This window comes from Amia ocellicauda, chromosome 12, assembly GCF_036373705.1.
Source record: "Amia ocellicauda isolate fAmiCal2 chromosome 12, fAmiCal2.hap1, whole genome shotgun sequence".
Classification (NCBI taxonomy): domain Eukaryota; kingdom Metazoa; phylum Chordata; class Actinopteri; order Amiiformes; family Amiidae; genus Amia; species Amia ocellicauda.
In genome coordinates, this window is record NC_089861.1 from 24,224,099 (window position 1) to 24,241,105 (window position 17,007).

The window sequence follows — 17,007 nt, forward strand, 5'->3', positions numbered from 1 at the left end:
AATATGTATAAAACAAATTACATAACGGAAAATATGGTATTTGTCTAATAGTGTCCCCATTTATGTTGTACTGATTCAGTTTCCTAATATAAACGTTTCCTTACATGATACAAATTATCAAATGTAGCTAACCGATTGCAGCTAACCATATAGTTAGCTAGGAGAACTTATTCTTAAGAACAACTAATACATTAATTATATAGTATTATGAATATGCTTTACAACAGGGACATGCAACCTGTGGCCTGCGGATCGCATGCGGCCCATTTATCATATGATTGCAACCCATTTGTTACTTGCATTTCATGCATGATTTTGCATTTTAGAAGGGGAAAAATGCAGTAAAAGGTTAAGCAAATTAAAGTAAGATTACAAAGATAGTGTAGCGACCTTGCCTTTTTCTGGTCTCTGTGGAAATGAAAAGCACTCGAAGCAGAGTTTTCCCAAGCAAAACTGTCATTTATTAATCTTGTTTAAGAGGTACATCCACTTTCCCCTTTTTCCTTCAGATCTAATAAACTTCACACAGATCTAGTTTCCTTTAGCTAACTCCTACTCGACTCTCCATGCGGTGCATCACCACGCCCTTATATATCCCCTATCAGGTGACTCCCACCCACCCAATCACCGGCTATACCACCCGGAGATGGGGGGAGCCACACAAACACAATTAACCCACAATCATCCCTCCCTAGCCCAAGACTATAACACCACACATGTAACACACATACACGCTCATGCACACCCACACAGACAAACAGGGTTCCCGAACTGACCCGCCCACCCACGATACACACTTTTACACCACCCCATCCCTTTGACTGCCCTACTGGCATAGACACACACACACACACACACACGCACTCGCCCTGCAGACACTCGCTACAATAGTATTGAAAAAATACACCAATCAGCCATAACATTATGACCACTGACAGGTGAAATGAATAACACTGATAATCTCGTTATCATGGCACCTGTCAGTGGTGGGATATATTAGGCAGCAAGTGAACAGTTTGTCCTCAAAGTTGATGTGTTAGAAGCAGGAAAAATGGGCAGCGTAAGGATCTGACGACTTTGACAAGGGCCAAATTGTGATGGCTAGACGACTGCGTCAGAGCATCTCCAAAACTGCAGCTCTTGTGGGGTGTTCCCGGTCTGCAGTGGTCAGTACCTATCAAAAGTGGTCCAAGGAAGGAAAAGCGGTGAACCGGCGACAGGGTCATGAGCGGCCAAGGCTCATTGATGCACGTGGGGAGCGAAGGCTGGTCCGTGTGGTCCGATCCAACAGACGAGCTACTGTAGCTCAAATTGCTGAAAAAGTTAATGCTGGTTCTGATAGAAAGGTGTCAGAACACACAGTGCATCGCAGTTTGTTGCGTATGGGGCTGCGTAGCCACAGACCAGTCAGGGTGCCCATGTTGACCCCTGTCCACTGCTGAAAGCGCCTACAATGGGCACGTGAGCATCAGAACTGGACCACGGAGCAATGGAAGACGGTGGCCTGGTCTGATGAATCACGAGTTCAAGGTGTTGACTTAGCCTCCAAATTCCCCAGATCTCAATCCAATCGAGCATCTGTGGGATGTGCTGGACAAACAAGTCCGATCCATGGAGGCCCCACCTCGCAACTTACAGGACTTAAAGGATCTGCTGCTAACGTCTTGGTGCCAGATACCACAGCACACCTTCAGAGGTCTAGTGGAGTCCATGCCTCGACGGGTCAGGGCTGTTTTGGGACCTACACAATATTAGGCAGGTGGTCATAATATTATGGCTGATCGGTGTATATAGTAATAAATAAGATACAAAATAATACAATATAAATGAGCCAGGAAACCAGAACCAACAATGAGAAACTACAACTGTCACATTAGCAAGTAACGTCATTAAAACATACTGTGTGCTCTGAGTCTGACCATATCAGGCGCTTCTGTTCTGGTGCAATAGAAGTAAAAACCCTTCTAATGGTAATTAACATGGCCGTCCAAAAGATTATTAAGATTATCTTAAAAATAAAAATGTAATGTGAAACGAAAACAACACCGCAGAAGTTGGTGAAAAAGAAAAGCTGCAGCATCCGTAAAGAGCATTGAGCTGTAAGAATGGGGAGAGTTGTTCTGCGCAAATGAAAACGGTAAGCTTTGCTCATCTTACCTGCAAGTTTGCAAGACATATAACATAAAACTAGGATACACTTTGAAACTAAGCATGCAGATTTCACACAGTGTTCCACTGAGACAGTGTGAAAACAATATTTTTTCTTTAACGAATCTGAAAATGTACACAAAAGTCGTCACTGTGTTGCCGGTTGTTTTGTTTCATATTTAAGCATCGTTTAATATTTCCTGGCTTCTTATTACAAAAATAAATGAATATATGAATAAATAAATAAATAAATAAATGTGTAAATCCATGTAGTAGCCCCATTGAGTAAGTCAGTTTTCGTCTTACTATGCCTTGAGTGTGTACTGTATATAAAAGTTATTTGTAAACGTCATTCTTAATTATATAACTATAGATGGAACAATAATCTCAGCCTGTGTTTTTCAGCTGAGGTTGAGTATTGAGTTATGTAGTTATATTTTAGCTAAATGCAGCCCATTTCAATACATGGTTAAATCAATATTTTGGATATGCGGCCTTTGAAAGAAGTTGATTTGCAAACCTTTGCTTTACAACATTCTGGGAACTGTTTTTCACAAATTCAGTTTCAGCATTTTTCCTGAATTACCTCCACATAAGCTTAATCAATTACAATAAGCGTCTGCTAAATACATTTATCATACTGTACATCTATAACACCGTGTGTGGCATCAGCTTTTATTTTGTAAGTGATGCCCTTAAAAAAAAAAAACCTTGTCCTGACACAATTGGCAATGGATCAGGTAGTGGTCGTGATTTATTTCTGCACTTGGTAAATTTAAGACACATCTGCCTGCCAAAAAAGAAAGAAAGAAAGAAAACCTTAGCATTACCGTATAACATATAGTTACCAGTAATTAGAGCTTACCCTAATTATTTAAAATGCTTACTTCTTAATGTGATTGATTACATACAAACATCCCTTGCATATTTTAAGGTTTTAAGTGAGTCTAAACAGGGGAAAACTAAAAAACAGGACATTTAAATAATTTTGAGAGAATTGTTGGGACACCAGACATTTAATTTAAATCCGTGACTGTCCCGGTAAAACCGGTCACATCTGTCACCCTAGTCATGGAGGCAAGGGTATTGGTAGGCAGGCTGCAGTCTCTCTATTTTCCTGTGAATGTAGGTGTAAAGCAGGGATTTTATAATTCTGTGGCTCCAGGATTGGACTTTATAGTCATCTGTAATGGCACAGGCGCCAACAGAAGTAGCCAGAGATTAAAGACTAATTATAAAATTCCACCAAAAATCCCTGGGAAGCAATGTCATCTTTGTTTTTCAATAGACTGCCAAGAGAGAGAGAGAGTGTCAGCGTGTTCAGTCGAGTGTGTGTGTGTGTGTCCAGCATTGTCAGTGACACCTGATCCCTCTGCTAAAGTTTCCTGAACACTTGTACTGTGTTGTAACCAGGACATGGTGACACAGATTTTCTAGTGAAGCAAAGCAACACTACACATGTCAGGATCAAGGGCAGGGAGAGCACTCCCCCAGGACAGCGCGGGAATCGACACTGTGTTGAGTAACAGTCGGCTCATAAAACAAAAAAAATCATCTCAATCTGAAATAAATCTCTCTCACCACTCTCTCACTCACACACATTCACACTCGCTCACTCTCACACACACACACAGATACACACACACACTCTCAATGTGGTTTGTACAGGAGCATGCAAGCTCATACAAGTAAAGACCTTGACCTACTATTATTCCCTAATCAGAGTTTGTCAGAGTGGCGGATATTGTCCGTGGGCAGCACAAGGTAAACATAGGTTGTCTTGGTTATTGTAGGTGTAGAGGGACGTTTCGCTCCCTGTGTACAGTCAGTGAAACAGACAGTACACTGATACTATTTCATAAAGCTGACAAGTAGTGGTGGCTGGTGGGTTTTTTGTAAGGTGGGGCAGAAACCTGACAACCCCCCCCCCCCAACACCACAAACAGATGCTCACTGCCAGTGGTCAAAATAATTATATTAGAACTATTGTTTCCATTGAACTTATAAAAACACAGAGGAAGACATACATCCAAAGTCCCTTCAACTTATCAACATTCACATTACAGCAGATTAAACATAGGCTATATCAACAATCAAAATTTCATCTTGAAACTGCTAACTGAAACAAATTACTGTAATAACTCAATTACATAAACTCACAGTGTTGATCTTGAAATCAGGAAGACCTGCCTCCGGCATCTGTAAAAAGTCTCCTCTTGACTGCAGCTGCCTACCATTTCTTCTTTCACCTTGCCAGTGATGCTGCTTTTAGTCTCGTTCGCTTGCTTGCGTACTAAAACTCGGAGAAATGTGCTCTCTTGCTCTCCGGAGTCGGATTATTTGGATAACTATCCACTTGTGCTCTTCAGAGTTTTATCAGTACTATTGGAGCTTTGCGTCTCTTCAGAGGTAAGTCTACAGCGGGAGTCTTGCTCAGAGCCAACTCGGTCCCTCCATTGAGATCTGCTGTGCGATCATTACTTCCTGTACCATTTTTTCCTACAGATTCAAGTGAAGGAGAAGGAGTTAGAAAGCGATGCTACTCCGGCTGGAGCAGTCTCCTGCGGTTTTGGTTGGCTGACTGTCCCGACCCGGTTGACTGAATCTCTGCCGGTGGGAGTCTAAACCGTTTGGCACATTGAGAGCAACACGACTGACCCCCTCGACATCTACATCTGTTGACCTCTCAACCAACTATTGACCTCTCGACCATACCGTCGACATCTCGACCAGGCTGTCAAAACGCTCGACCAAATGTGTCGACCTCGACCAACACTGTCAACTTGTCAACCAAACGCGTCGACCTCGACCACCACTGTCGACTTCTGGACAACCCAGTCGATATCGACCACCACTGTCGACCTCGTCCTATTCTGTCGATCTCTCGACATCGATGTCGACATTTCGACCTTTCATCGACCTCCCGATAGACCTGTCGACGTCTCAACCCTCGTCATCGACAACTTTGATCAATTTCGAGATGCAAGCACGACACGTCAACAAACCCCAACCAAAGTCGACCTTCGATCCAACAACATTGAGGTAGACCGTATTTCCTGTGAGGGGTTCGGCGAAGTCCTCCTACCCCAGGAATTGTCCATACATATCGAAGGTCTGGATGAAGATGACATGCCCAACAATCACTGACAAGCAACAGAGGCTGTTGTACATTGTACAGCTTTCACGGAGGCTATGCGCCGCAAAAGGGCCAGGAACTCCCCGCTGTCTTCAAGAGCCTCAACGAGTCATTGCAGTGGAAGCTCTACCTGCCACTCTTCTGCAGGTTTAGCCCTACGCAGGCCCCCCCATTGAGTGTCTCCAAGACGATAAACCAGACGGCAATGGTCTCCATCCAGGGGCCTCCTGGGTAAAGTCTGATTCCCCCTCTCCGCCTCCTCGCAGGCATTCTCCAGAGAGGAGACTACGGAGACCCAGAAGGAGATCTTAGAGGGATAGACAGAGTGTACCCTGAAGGGTAATGGCTGTCTTTCTTTTTCAGGGAATTGTGGTTATGATAAGAACCTATCGTTGCCGAGGGATCGGAAACTGACTCCCCATGTATGATCTCCTTCGTGGAAAGACACTGAACCTCTTCGAGAGAAGGGTTTAAGAGAGAGTCTTGGATTTAGATTCAGTCCATCATCTGTAGTCCTGTTCTGTTCCTACAAATAAAGTTCCTGTTTGGATTGCACCCTGCGCTATTTCCATTATTGCTGCATAGTGTGGTGGAACCATGATGAGGGCAAGAAAAGCCGGTCTCATTTCACTGGTGTCAAGAAGTTAGTGATAGAATCCACGCCGCTTCCATCCACTCAAAGAAAAAAATAAAAATGGATTTGTCACGTGCAGCAAGAAGAGAGAGACAGCGGGGGACCAACATGTGGGGGAGCCCTAAGGAACATTTGGGGCAGATCTGAAGACCACGGCGAGCGCCAAGCATACCGCAAGATTGGTCCGGGCACAGTTCAAAAAGGGCACCAGCGACCAACTCCAGCTGGAGGAGGAAGATGACGGACCAGATGCTGTGCTCCAGGAACTGCGGAGCAGCGGTGAAGAACCAGCGAGAGAGCTCCAGGGACCGTGGATTGGCGCTGAAGAGCCAATGAGTGGGCTCCAGCGACCGCAGACTGGCGGTGACCAGTGCCAAAAAAGTGGCAGCTATTGTGCCACCGCGAATGGTCCAAAAACCGCGGGATGGCCGCTGGTGAACAGTGCCAGGCAACCACAGGAGGCAGGTGAATCCTGCTTGGAAAGAGTCAAAAGGGAATGTGAACAGAGTGACAGGGAGAAGCTGATACAGCTGACGAAATGTTTAAGTGAGGAGGTTATGCGACTGAGAGGCTATGCAAAGCCAGAGTGCGTAGCTCAGCCACAGCTCCCCACTGACGAAGAGGAAACTCAGCCAGGGGAGCAGCACCAGGGGCACCAGCAGTGACTGAACTATGACAGCGAGGCTATGCCAGAAGAGGCCTCCACTGAGTCGTCGAGTCCTGCAGAGGAAGAGGGTGTCTGCAACCGAGTGCGGCGCAACTACGTCATCGAGGCTTAGGGAAAAAAGACAGATGCTTCTCTAAAACAATGACCATCTCCCAGTAACTGAAAATCTGTGCTTGTTATTGGAATATAACACACAAAAATGTATACTTTTTTCATGAAATGTGCACTAACGCACTCGATCAGAAGGCGTGGGATAAAATAAAGTTAAGTGTTTAAAGCAGGTTATGTTTCCCTGCATAATAAGTGTACTCAACTCACGAAAGCGAACAAAACATTTTATATTTACTATGCAACTCTCTGCACTGTCTGTTTGGTTACAGTCTGTGTGTCTCTTCCCCTGTGTCTGTACTCCTCAGTGCCCGCTGCCCACAGGGAACAGTAGTGTGAGCCATTAGGGTCCATCCATATTGCTACAAACAGGGTCAACCCGCTGTGTGTGTGAAAACATCATAAGAACATCCTAAAACAAATATTAAGAGGAAACGTCTTAAAAACCTGTTTAAAAACTTAAACGGAGCACAGGATGGGTTATTGATCTTTGGGGAGGAGTCTTGATTTTGGCAGGGATTGCTGGTGGGTGGGAGTCAGCATCAGTGACACACGTGAATCAGTGGGAGGGTCAGCATCAGTGACAGTGTCGTTGTAGTCTCAGTTTCAATGGAAAGATAGACTTAAATTCTAAGCCTGGGGGTGAGGAGGCTAACTCATCAGACTAAGTCTTAGTCAGGCTTACTTTTTAATACTGTTTTATGCAACCGTCCCAATGTCTTCATACTATTTTAAACACTATTAAGGAACATTCAACCTCCCATACAGTTGTTTTAATAAGTTACAGTAGGCTATGAATAAGATCAAGTATGATAATCTAAATCTAAAAAAACGAATCAAAAGTAACTACAATAATATATATATATATATATATATATATATATATATATACTTTGTATTTTGTTAGAAGTAGGTGTGACTGAGTCTGTAAATTACCTTTAATAATAATAATAATAATAATAATAATAATAATAATAATAATAATAATAACTATGACAGCATGGACAAATTAGTGCTTGTTTATTGATTAATTAATTAATTAACAGGTCCACTCAGGACACCGTGGGGGTGGGTAGGTTCAGCACTTTTGCTCTGTTCCCACGCTCCTCAGCTGGCACCAATGACACAACGAACATCAGCTTCAGTCCCACAGACAGACGCTCAGAGCACCTCCGGCCTGCTCCCCTTCTCCTCACAGAAGGGGGGAGGGATGAACACATTGGGGTCCCGGATCCCTCTGCCCATGTTAAAATACCTGGAGAGAGAGAGGCGTGAGAGTGGGGAGGAGAGAGGGGGGGATAGAACATAGAGAGGGGGAAAGAGGGAAGGGGGGATCAGGGGAAGTAAACATCGTGTGTGTTTTCCTCTCCTGAGACTGCATGTTCGATATGGAGAAAGCTCCTCTATCCACACAGCCGGGTGTGTTATGAAGTGCTTGTCTGCAGGTCGGATCACGGACAGACTTACGAGATGTACCAGCTGTTCGTGGGGGTGTAGTAGATCTCTGAGAAGGGCAGGCAGCCAAACTTGGTGAAGTGACTGTAGTAGGTCCCTGGGAGAGGGAGGGAGTGAGCAAGAGAAACATTATTCCTACTATCTGATGGTTTTGCTGCTATATATATATATATATATATATATATATATATATATATATATAAAAATAAACATATAATGTATAAACATGCTGAGCAGCCCAGTTGACCTCGATTTTGGATCAAGATGGCAAGAGGAAAGGATCTAAGTGACTTTGAAAGAGGAGTTTCAATCACAAAGACTGCTCAACTTGCTAGTGTTATCGACAAGAGTGGATGTGTGACGACACCAAGAGAACGGTACAGGCCTGACTGCTTGACCCCTACAGTGAGGGGGTCCGGAGGCTCTGTTATGCTGTAGAGTTCCAGAGACTTGTAGAATCTATGTCAAGGCGCATTGAAGCTGTTCTGGAGGCCCAACACCTTACTGAGACACTTTATGTTGGTTTATCCTTTAATTTGTCACCCGTCTGTATATACAGACATGCTCAAATATCTTGGTACCCTAAGAATGCACAATTTCCTCTGAAATAACTTGAAACTAACAAAAGTAATTGGCATCCACCATTGTTTATTCCATATTTAACAGAAATCAGAATTTGCTTTTGATTTTGTTTTTCAACATAATATTGTAAATATTAAAACAAATGAAAATGGCATGGACAAATATGATGGGACCCTCAACCTAATATTTTATTGCACAATCGTTAGAGGCAATCACTGCAATGAAACATTTTCTATAGCTCTCAATGAGACTTCTGCACCTGTTAACAGGTAGTTTGGCCCACTCTTCCTGAGCAAACTGCTCCAGCTGTCTCAGGTTTGATGGGTGCCTTCTCCAGAAGTTTCAACTCTTTCCATAGATGTTTGATAGGATTCAGATCAGGACTCATAGAAGGCCACTTCAGAACAGTCCAATGTTTTGTTCTTATCCATTCTTGTGTGATTTTAGCTGTGTGTTTTGGGTCATTATCCTGTTGGAGGACCCATGACCTGCGACTGAGAGAGAGCTTTCTGACACTGAGCAGTATGTTTTGCTCCAGAATGCCTTGATAGTCTTGAGATTTCATTGTGCCCTGCACAGATTCAAGGCACTCTGTGCCAGGAGCAGCAAAGCAGGCCCAAAACATAACCAAGCCTCCATGTTTCACTGCAGGTATGGTTTTCTTTTCTTTGAAAGCTTCATTGTTTCGTCTGCGAACATAGAGCTGATGTGACTTGCCAACAAGCTCCAGTCTTGACTCATCTATCCAAAGGACATTCTCCCAGAAAGATTGTGGCTTGTCAATATGCATTTTAGCAAATTCCAGTCTGGCTTTTTTATGTTTTTCTTTCAAAAGTGGAGTCCTCCTGGGTCTTCTTCCATGGAGGCCACTTTCGCTCAAAAAGCGATGGATGGTGTGATCAGAAACTGATGTACCTTCACCTTGGAGTTCAGCTTGTATCTCTTTGGCAGTTATCCTTGGTTATTTGTCTGCCATTCACACTAGCCTTCTGTTCAATCTGTGGTTGATTTTCCTCTTGGGCCACGCCCAGGGAGGTTGGCTGTAATTCCATGGATCTTGAACTTCTTAATAATATTTGCAACTGTTGTCACAGGAACATCAAGCTGCTTGGAGATGGTCTTGTAGCCTTCACCTTTACCATACTTGTCTATTATTTTGCACACAATGATACCAAACAGCACAGTGACTACTTTCCTCCATTTAAATAGGCTGAATGACTGATTACATGATTGGAGACATGCGTGATACTAATTAAAGAAACTAATCAGTTTGGAATATCACTAAAATCCAATTCATTATCTTTTCTAAGGGGTACCAACAAATGTGTCCAGGCAATTTTAGAATATCTTTGTAGAATGAGCAATAATTCATTTCTTTTCACAGCTTCTTTGCTTTATTCTATGGCATACCAAGTATGCAAGTATACATGATGCAATAGCTTTTAATTTCATCACTTTTCAGGAGGAACTAAGCATTATTTCAAAGAGCTGTAAGGGTACCAACAAATTTGAGCACATCTGTATATATAATTCTATATATACACACAGTTTAATTAATGTTCTCCCTATGTTTACCAATATTTATTAAGATGTATACTGCTTTGTCAATACTGCCTACGATGGTCATGCCAATAAATCACAGTTTAATTTAACTGAATGAGAGACAGAGAGGACCCTCCTTCCATCCCCCTCTCTCACTCCCTCTCCTTACCCTGTGTCTCAGGCACTTTTCCCATCCACTGGTTTACGAGCACCCCCTCGCCTGGCTGGGACGACCCCCCAAAGACCAGCTGGTTGAGGAACTGGGCGTCGGGGGGGACCTCCAGGGGCCGGAATGGGGTGTCCAGCGCCGACTGCACACAGGTCTGGTTCTGGTAGAATATTCTGTACTGGACACGCTAGGAGGAGAGGGCAGCGAGAGTGGGTGTGAGTGTGTCTCGCTCTGTGTGTCTGTAAGTATGTGTGTGTGTGTCTCTCTCCATCTCTATGTGTGTGACCCTTGCCCCCACCCTCTCTTCTCCCCCCTCCCTCCCTCTCTCTCTCCCTCTCACACACACACCTCTCTGAAGAGCAGCAGGGTGTCCTGTGCATCTCCAGTCGCATTCGCCAGGAGCCGGAGTCTCTTGAGGAGCCCGTCATAGAAGAACAAGCTACCGGTCATCTTGAAGGTGGGAGATTCCATCTGCAATAATAATAATAATAATAATCAGAATAATAATAAAGAATAATCAATAATAATAATAATAATAATAATAATAATAATAATAATAATAATAATAATACAATTAATTATTATTATTATTATAATGCGAATAATAATAAATTACAATAATAATAATCCTTCTCTCTCAGTCTCTTTTTCTCTGTGTCTGTCTCTCTATTTACTGAACACCTATCATACCAGAAGGTCTCAGCTGAGAGAGAGAGGGAGGGAGAGAAGGGGAGCTGGGACAGCTGGAGGGATGGAAGACAGGGTAAGGTGGAGATAGAGGGAGGAAGGCAGAGAAAGAGAGAAGGGATGGGAGACAGTGACGGCACACGAGGCTGAGAGAGAAGGATGCTGATAATTGGCTGTCGAGAAGGAGATAATTGTAAGAGAGGTACTCACCACAGTCACCATCCCCTCCAGAAGAGGTGGAGACTCTAGGGGGAGGGGGAGAGAGAGAGAGTCTCTTAGTATTAAACACACACAACTATGGACAGAGAGCGGAGAAAAACTGTGCCTTCCACTCTCTCCCTTCCTCTCCTTTTCTTTTTATCTCTCTCCTCTTACCACATGGTTTGGGTCTCTGGGCTTCGATGGACAGGACCAGACAGAGGCAGATGGTCACCACAGTAACGGGTCGCATGCTTGCTCCGGCTGGACTGACACAGTCATCTCCAGCAGCTCTCCCCTTATATACACAGCACGGCACAACATAATACAGCATAACACTGCCCCCCACACACCCACAAGCAGAAACACACCCACCCATCAGTTGATGTGGGAGTCGCTGTGGGGGGAGTGACACTGCTTCTGGCACAAAGAGCACAGCTTGTTTACACCATAGAAGAGACAGGGTGGGACAGAGTTATTATTTTGAATGTGAATGCCTTTTTCTTTTCTTTGTCTCCACTCGATCACCTCTATAAGAAGATTACATCATTTAAAAAAAAAAAAAATGGAAAAGTTATTGACGTCACTTTAACCCGAGCGTCATCATCAAGTGTAAGATACTTCTCTCGGAAAGCTGACCCTGACTTTGTGACCCCATTTGTTTATGCTGTGACCCAAACTGGGGTTACGACCCCAAGGATTGGGAACCACTGGGTTAGGCTATTTGCCCAGATGTCAAATGCATTACAAAGCATTCCCCCAATCGGTGAGGTAAATGTTCCTGTTTGTGTGCATGCCCCTGCAACAAGTGTTTGCATGTGTTGTGTGCGTGTGTCAGATTGTGTCCACGTGTGATTGTGTGAGTGGAGCATTTCCCAGTGGAGAGATAAAAAAGGGGGGTAAAACTCCAAGGTGTGCCTGACTTTGTAGTAAATTTAGAAGGTGCACCTGATCTCTTGTACTGTATATCTCACACCTGTCATACCTGAATGACCTGGGAGATTTCCAATGGAAAAACCTTGCCAAGGCTTGGAAAATCGTGCTCAACGTGCCAAAAAGTGTCCTTGACAAGTTTGTTCACCGACACTGAGAACAGGTTGATTGCTGCTGCAGCTGAACACGAATGTGGAAGAGGAAAACTTTTCGGTTCCCCATCCTGACATTGTTGTTGTTCTGCTTGCAAAGCCAACAGACCCAGGCAAACTCACTGGAAGACACAGACAACAGAATAAGACCAAAACTTGGGAAACTGTGTGTGACTGTGTCTCTATATCTGTACTGTACAATAGGGGAATAAGCTGTGGTGTGATGGGAAATCAGGATCAGGAAAGAGGAAACACAGTGTGACTTCTGACCTCAGCCAGAGCACAGTTCACACATGCAACAATGTCTATCTCTGTCTCTCTCTCCCTCTCTCTATCTTATCTCTCTCTCAGTCTGTCACCTTACCTTTCTTTATTACCTCATCTGCCCCCTCCTCTCACTCCACTCTCTGTTGGTGTAAACCAGGCCCAGCACCACGAGGGGGCCGTGGAGAAATTCACGGAGATGTTGGGGACCAGGAGCTCCGCGACAGAGGAGTAGTTGGCCAGACAAACAAAGGAGAGAAGGAGACGGAAGAAGAGACACTCTATCCCCCCCCTTGAAAGGCACTCCTCCTGCTAACACACTTGGTCCGGGGGTCCTTGGGCCCCAACCTCAGGACCGTTCCTCGTCTCCTGAGGAACAGAGCACAACCTGACATGCTGGTGTCAGTTGTACAGATGTTGAGTGAAGCTTCCCATGTGCACCCGGACTGACTGACTGACTGACTGACTGTCTCTCTCTCTCTGCAGGTTTGTGAGGATGCCAAGGTGCAGGTGCCTGGAGAAGATCCACACACCGTGAGGGCACCGGCGAGGTGACCACGGCCTGCGAAGAGGGGAGCCACTACATCAGAGACAGGAGCCAATCCGGAGTGAAGCATCAGCACTGGGAAGCATAGGAAGAACATCTACACCAGGACTGTGAGGGCCTCCTCTGCAGGATTAATTACTAAAGTATTTTGTTTTTAAATTTTATAAAATGAAAATAGAATTTTATTATTGTCTCTGTTTTTAAATGTTTTTAAATGCACAGGGTTTTTCCATTGTTTAAATAATTTGTTATATTTATGAATTATCTGATGCGCTGACCGTTTTTAAAATGAAAAGGAAATTTGTTTTGTTGGAAACATGTTTTAGTTTTGATTTGTTTAATGCATTGTCAATCACAATGTATCAGATTGTTTTGAAATTAATTGAAATTTCATTTAGTTATATGTTATATGTTATATAGTTTTCTTGCGATTCACTTAATGATTTTTAATTTGAATTTTAGAAATTAATTTTTTTTTAAAGTATTAATCACAAGTATTAACATTTTGTACGTTTTTATTCTGTAATGTAAAATACTTAAACCTTAAAACAGTATTTTACTGGCAGACCAGCAGAATAGAAGATTTATTTCCCAAAACCTGCAGAACTGCACTGGTTTCATTGTTTTTGAATGTTTTGATGTTTTTTTTATGCACTGACCATTATTGTTCTTTTTAATGCATCAGATAATTTTGATTTGGATTTAGTTGGTTGTTTTTCTTTTATTTAACTGATGCATTATCCATTAATTATCAATGCATTTGACTGTTTTTGTTTAATATTGTTGGTTTGGCAGTTTTATCACAAATTTAATTGTTTTGATGATTTAATGCACTTGTTTCTTGAGTTTAATTTGTATTTTGATTTAATCACTTTAAGATTTAAAAAAAGTTTTAAGTGATTGTAGAATTGGATTTAAAAAATGTTTAATCATAAGTATAAAAAAATGTATTGTTTTTATTTTGTAATGTAAAATACTTTTCCAATAGAACAGAATTCATGCAAATGGAAATGCATTGTATTAGAATGGGGAAGTGTTATTTTGGTAATTAGCAAACTGTTCATAACTGTTTTGTGTTGCATAGATGGGTATTGTGTATTTATCTGTGTAGCATTATCATAACTTGTTATGAATTGTCCATGTTGTAAAGCGGTGCAGCAGCTTGTATTCTTGTGGCAGGACAGCCGTATGTGGCTACAAATACATAGCTCTCAAGTCTCACACATTGAGGTTTCTCACGCTCTCACGCATTGTAATATTAGTCCTCTATCCCTGCTAGATAGCACTTCACAGTTTTATTATGCCCCTCGCATTCTTGATTGTTTTCCTCCTTGCTCCCTTTCCCGTATCCCTCGTCTGTAACCCTACATCTTGACAGCACTTAGCTTTCACTGTCCAGGATGTAGGAAGTCTCTTACTGTACTTGTGTAAATTGTAAATTGGAATCTGTAAAAAGTATTTTGAATTGCTCTGTTTTAGCTAAGTTGAACTTGTAATGATTGATGCCTTGTACTTCTCTGTATTTTTGCACTTTGTTTGCACTTATATTGTAAGTCACCCTGGATAATGGCGTCTGCCAAGAAATAAAAATAATAATAATATTAATAATAATTGTCCCTAAAATCGTACGCATTTGCCCACAGATATTCTGTGCACCTGCTGATGGACCTGTGTCTGTGTATGCTTGCATGTGCATGTGTGTTGGAGTGTGGGTGTGGGGCGGTGTCCTTCGATGCCCAAAGACCCAAACCGTGTAGTAAGAGGCGATAGAGAGAAAGAGAGAGGGCGGGAGTGAGAGGGAGGGAGAGACATATTCTGTGTGTTTTTCTCTCCCTTTCTGTCTCCTTTTGTACTGTGTGTGTGTGTGGGGGGGAATGTGTAACTGGCTGATCTGGTATTTGATAATAAAGGGGATTTAAAAGTCGAAGTCTTTCTCTCTCTCTCTCCCCCTTATCCCCCTCCCCCCCACCCCCACCCTCTCTCCATTCTCCCATCATCCTTTCATACTGTTTCCCCCTCTATTGTTCAAACACCATTTTCTTCCTCCTTCATCCTCTACTCTCTACATCCCCTCATACATTCCTCCTTTCCTTCCCTCTCGCCCCCACTTTCTCCGCCTCTCCCCCTTGCTATCACCTCTCCCACTCTTCCTCACCTCCCCATCTTCCCCTCTCTCCTCCTCTCTCTTCTGTTTCTCTCTCTCTCCCCTTTTCTCTCAGTACTCTCACACTCGCCATGTGAGTGTGTCCTCCCACCCATCCACCGGTCATGTGTGTGCCCGTCTGTCTACACACGACATAACGTCGACAGATAGTGGAATGAACCGATGGAAGTACAGACAAGTACCACACCAAGCATCCCAGGACAGACCGAGTCATGAGTCACACAAGTAGAATTTGCAAGGACTGCCCACCATGGGTCCCCGAGGGGAAACGAACGCCTCTCCCACACCGGTGGGTTCCAGGGGACTAGGAGGACAGTCTTAGTAAACTGCTTGTAGGTGCATATCTAATATTTGCTGTAATCCAGCAGAGGTGCAAAATGTAGTCGGAAGTCATACTTGAGTAAAAGTAAGAATATTGTATCAAAAACTTACTCCAGTAAAAGTAAAAAGTCTCCCATTCAAACAATACTTTAGTACTCTTGAAAGTAGTTAATTTTTTACTGTTTGAATACTATAAAATACTAGTAAAAAAATAGTATATGACAATGCTACAGCTACATGCAAAATACCCATCGATCTAATGCAACACAAAACAGCTGCTAATTAGCAAAATAACAGCTCGGATGCAGGTACACATGCGCTTTCAGGTCAATACTCATTCCTCTGTGCTGTGTGCTTGCAGCTGGTGTGCATGTCCTTTTATTTCTCCCATAACTCGTTTGTTTGCCTTTTTTATTGCTTCCCCACATTGTTTTGATGGGGAAAGTGAGGAGTCCACATAAACTCCTAGGTCTCTCATCTGCCAGGTGTCGGCCCACAACTGAATATTATCCTGAATATTATATTATTATTATATGAATATATAAGTCCCTTTGAATAGCCTGTGCTGCCGAGATTGTATCTGCTGAGCCACCTATTTTAGTATCATCTGCAAATTTGACAAGTTTGCTAACTATCCCAGAGTCCAGATCATTAATATAGATTAGAAAAGGCAAAGGCCCTCGTACTGATCCCTGTGGAACTCCACTAACAACCTCACTCCAGTTAGAAGCGACTCCTCTAATCGACACCCTCTGTTTCCTAGACATCAATCAGTTCATAATCCATCTACTTACATTAACCTGAATGCCTACAGCTTCTAATTTGAGGATCAGTCTTTGGTGTGGAACCTTATGCAAAGCTTTCTGAAAATCTAGATATATCATAGCATATGCTTTCACATGATCTACAGCTGCAGTTGCATGTTCAAAAACTACAATTAGATGGAGCGCCCCCCCCACGATGAACTGCTGGAAGAAGCCGGGCTCCAGCTGCAGGTACGCCGAGGTGAGAAGCCACAGGTACACCACCATGTAGTCCGAGGTGCTCTGGTCAGTGAAGGTGCTGAGCAGCTCCCCCTGGGAGGCCTGCTTCTCCACCAGCTGGGGCCAGAGGGGGGAAGTGGCTCTGTGTGAGAGAGTGTTTCACATGTCTGTGTGTGCGCAGCATTGTTAGTGACACCTGATCCTTCTGAGCGAGTTTCCTGAGCACTTGTACTGTGTTGTATCCAGGGCGTATCGGCACAGATATTCTCACAAAGTGAAGCAATACTGGACATCAGGACCAAGGGCAAGGAGAGCAC

At 43.3% G+C, this 17,007-nt stretch overlaps 1 protein-coding gene across 1 annotated transcript; it reads right to left on the reverse strand.

Annotated features, from left to right (window-relative positions):
• Nucleotides 1-7,696: 7,696 nt before the first annotated feature.
• On the reverse strand, nucleotides 7,697-11,630 carry LOC136764115 (ependymin). Its single transcript, XM_066717937.1, has 6 exons — nucleotides 11,504-11,630; nucleotides 11,339-11,373; nucleotides 10,790-10,912; nucleotides 10,442-10,628; nucleotides 8,161-8,245; nucleotides 7,697-7,948 (listed from the first exon to the last, which is right to left on the reverse strand). Exons 1-6 carry the CDS (start codon nucleotides 11,577-11,579, stop codon nucleotides 7,855-7,857), a joined length of 600 nt encoding a protein of 199 aa, XP_066574034.1. The 5' UTR covers nucleotides 11,580-11,630; the 3' UTR covers nucleotides 7,697-7,854.
• Nucleotides 11,631-17,007: the final 5,377 nt, after the last annotated feature.

What these genes read in the sequence shown, in the direction of transcription:
- LOC136764115 (XM_066717937.1), bottom strand. Translation starts at nt 11,579, where the DNA reads ATGCGACCCGTTACTGTGGTGACCATCTGCCTCTGTCTGGTCCTGTCC. An exon ending in CCCTGCTGCTCTTCAGAGAG is followed by an intron (nt 10,629 to 10,789) that starts GTGTGTGTGTGA and finishes CTCTCCTCCTAG; the next exon opens with CGTGTCCAGTACAGAATATT. An exon ending in AAAAGTGCCTGAGACACAGG is followed by an intron (nt 8,246 to 10,441) that starts GTAAGGAGAGGG and finishes TCCCTCTCCCAG; the next exon opens with GGACCTACTACAGTCACTTC.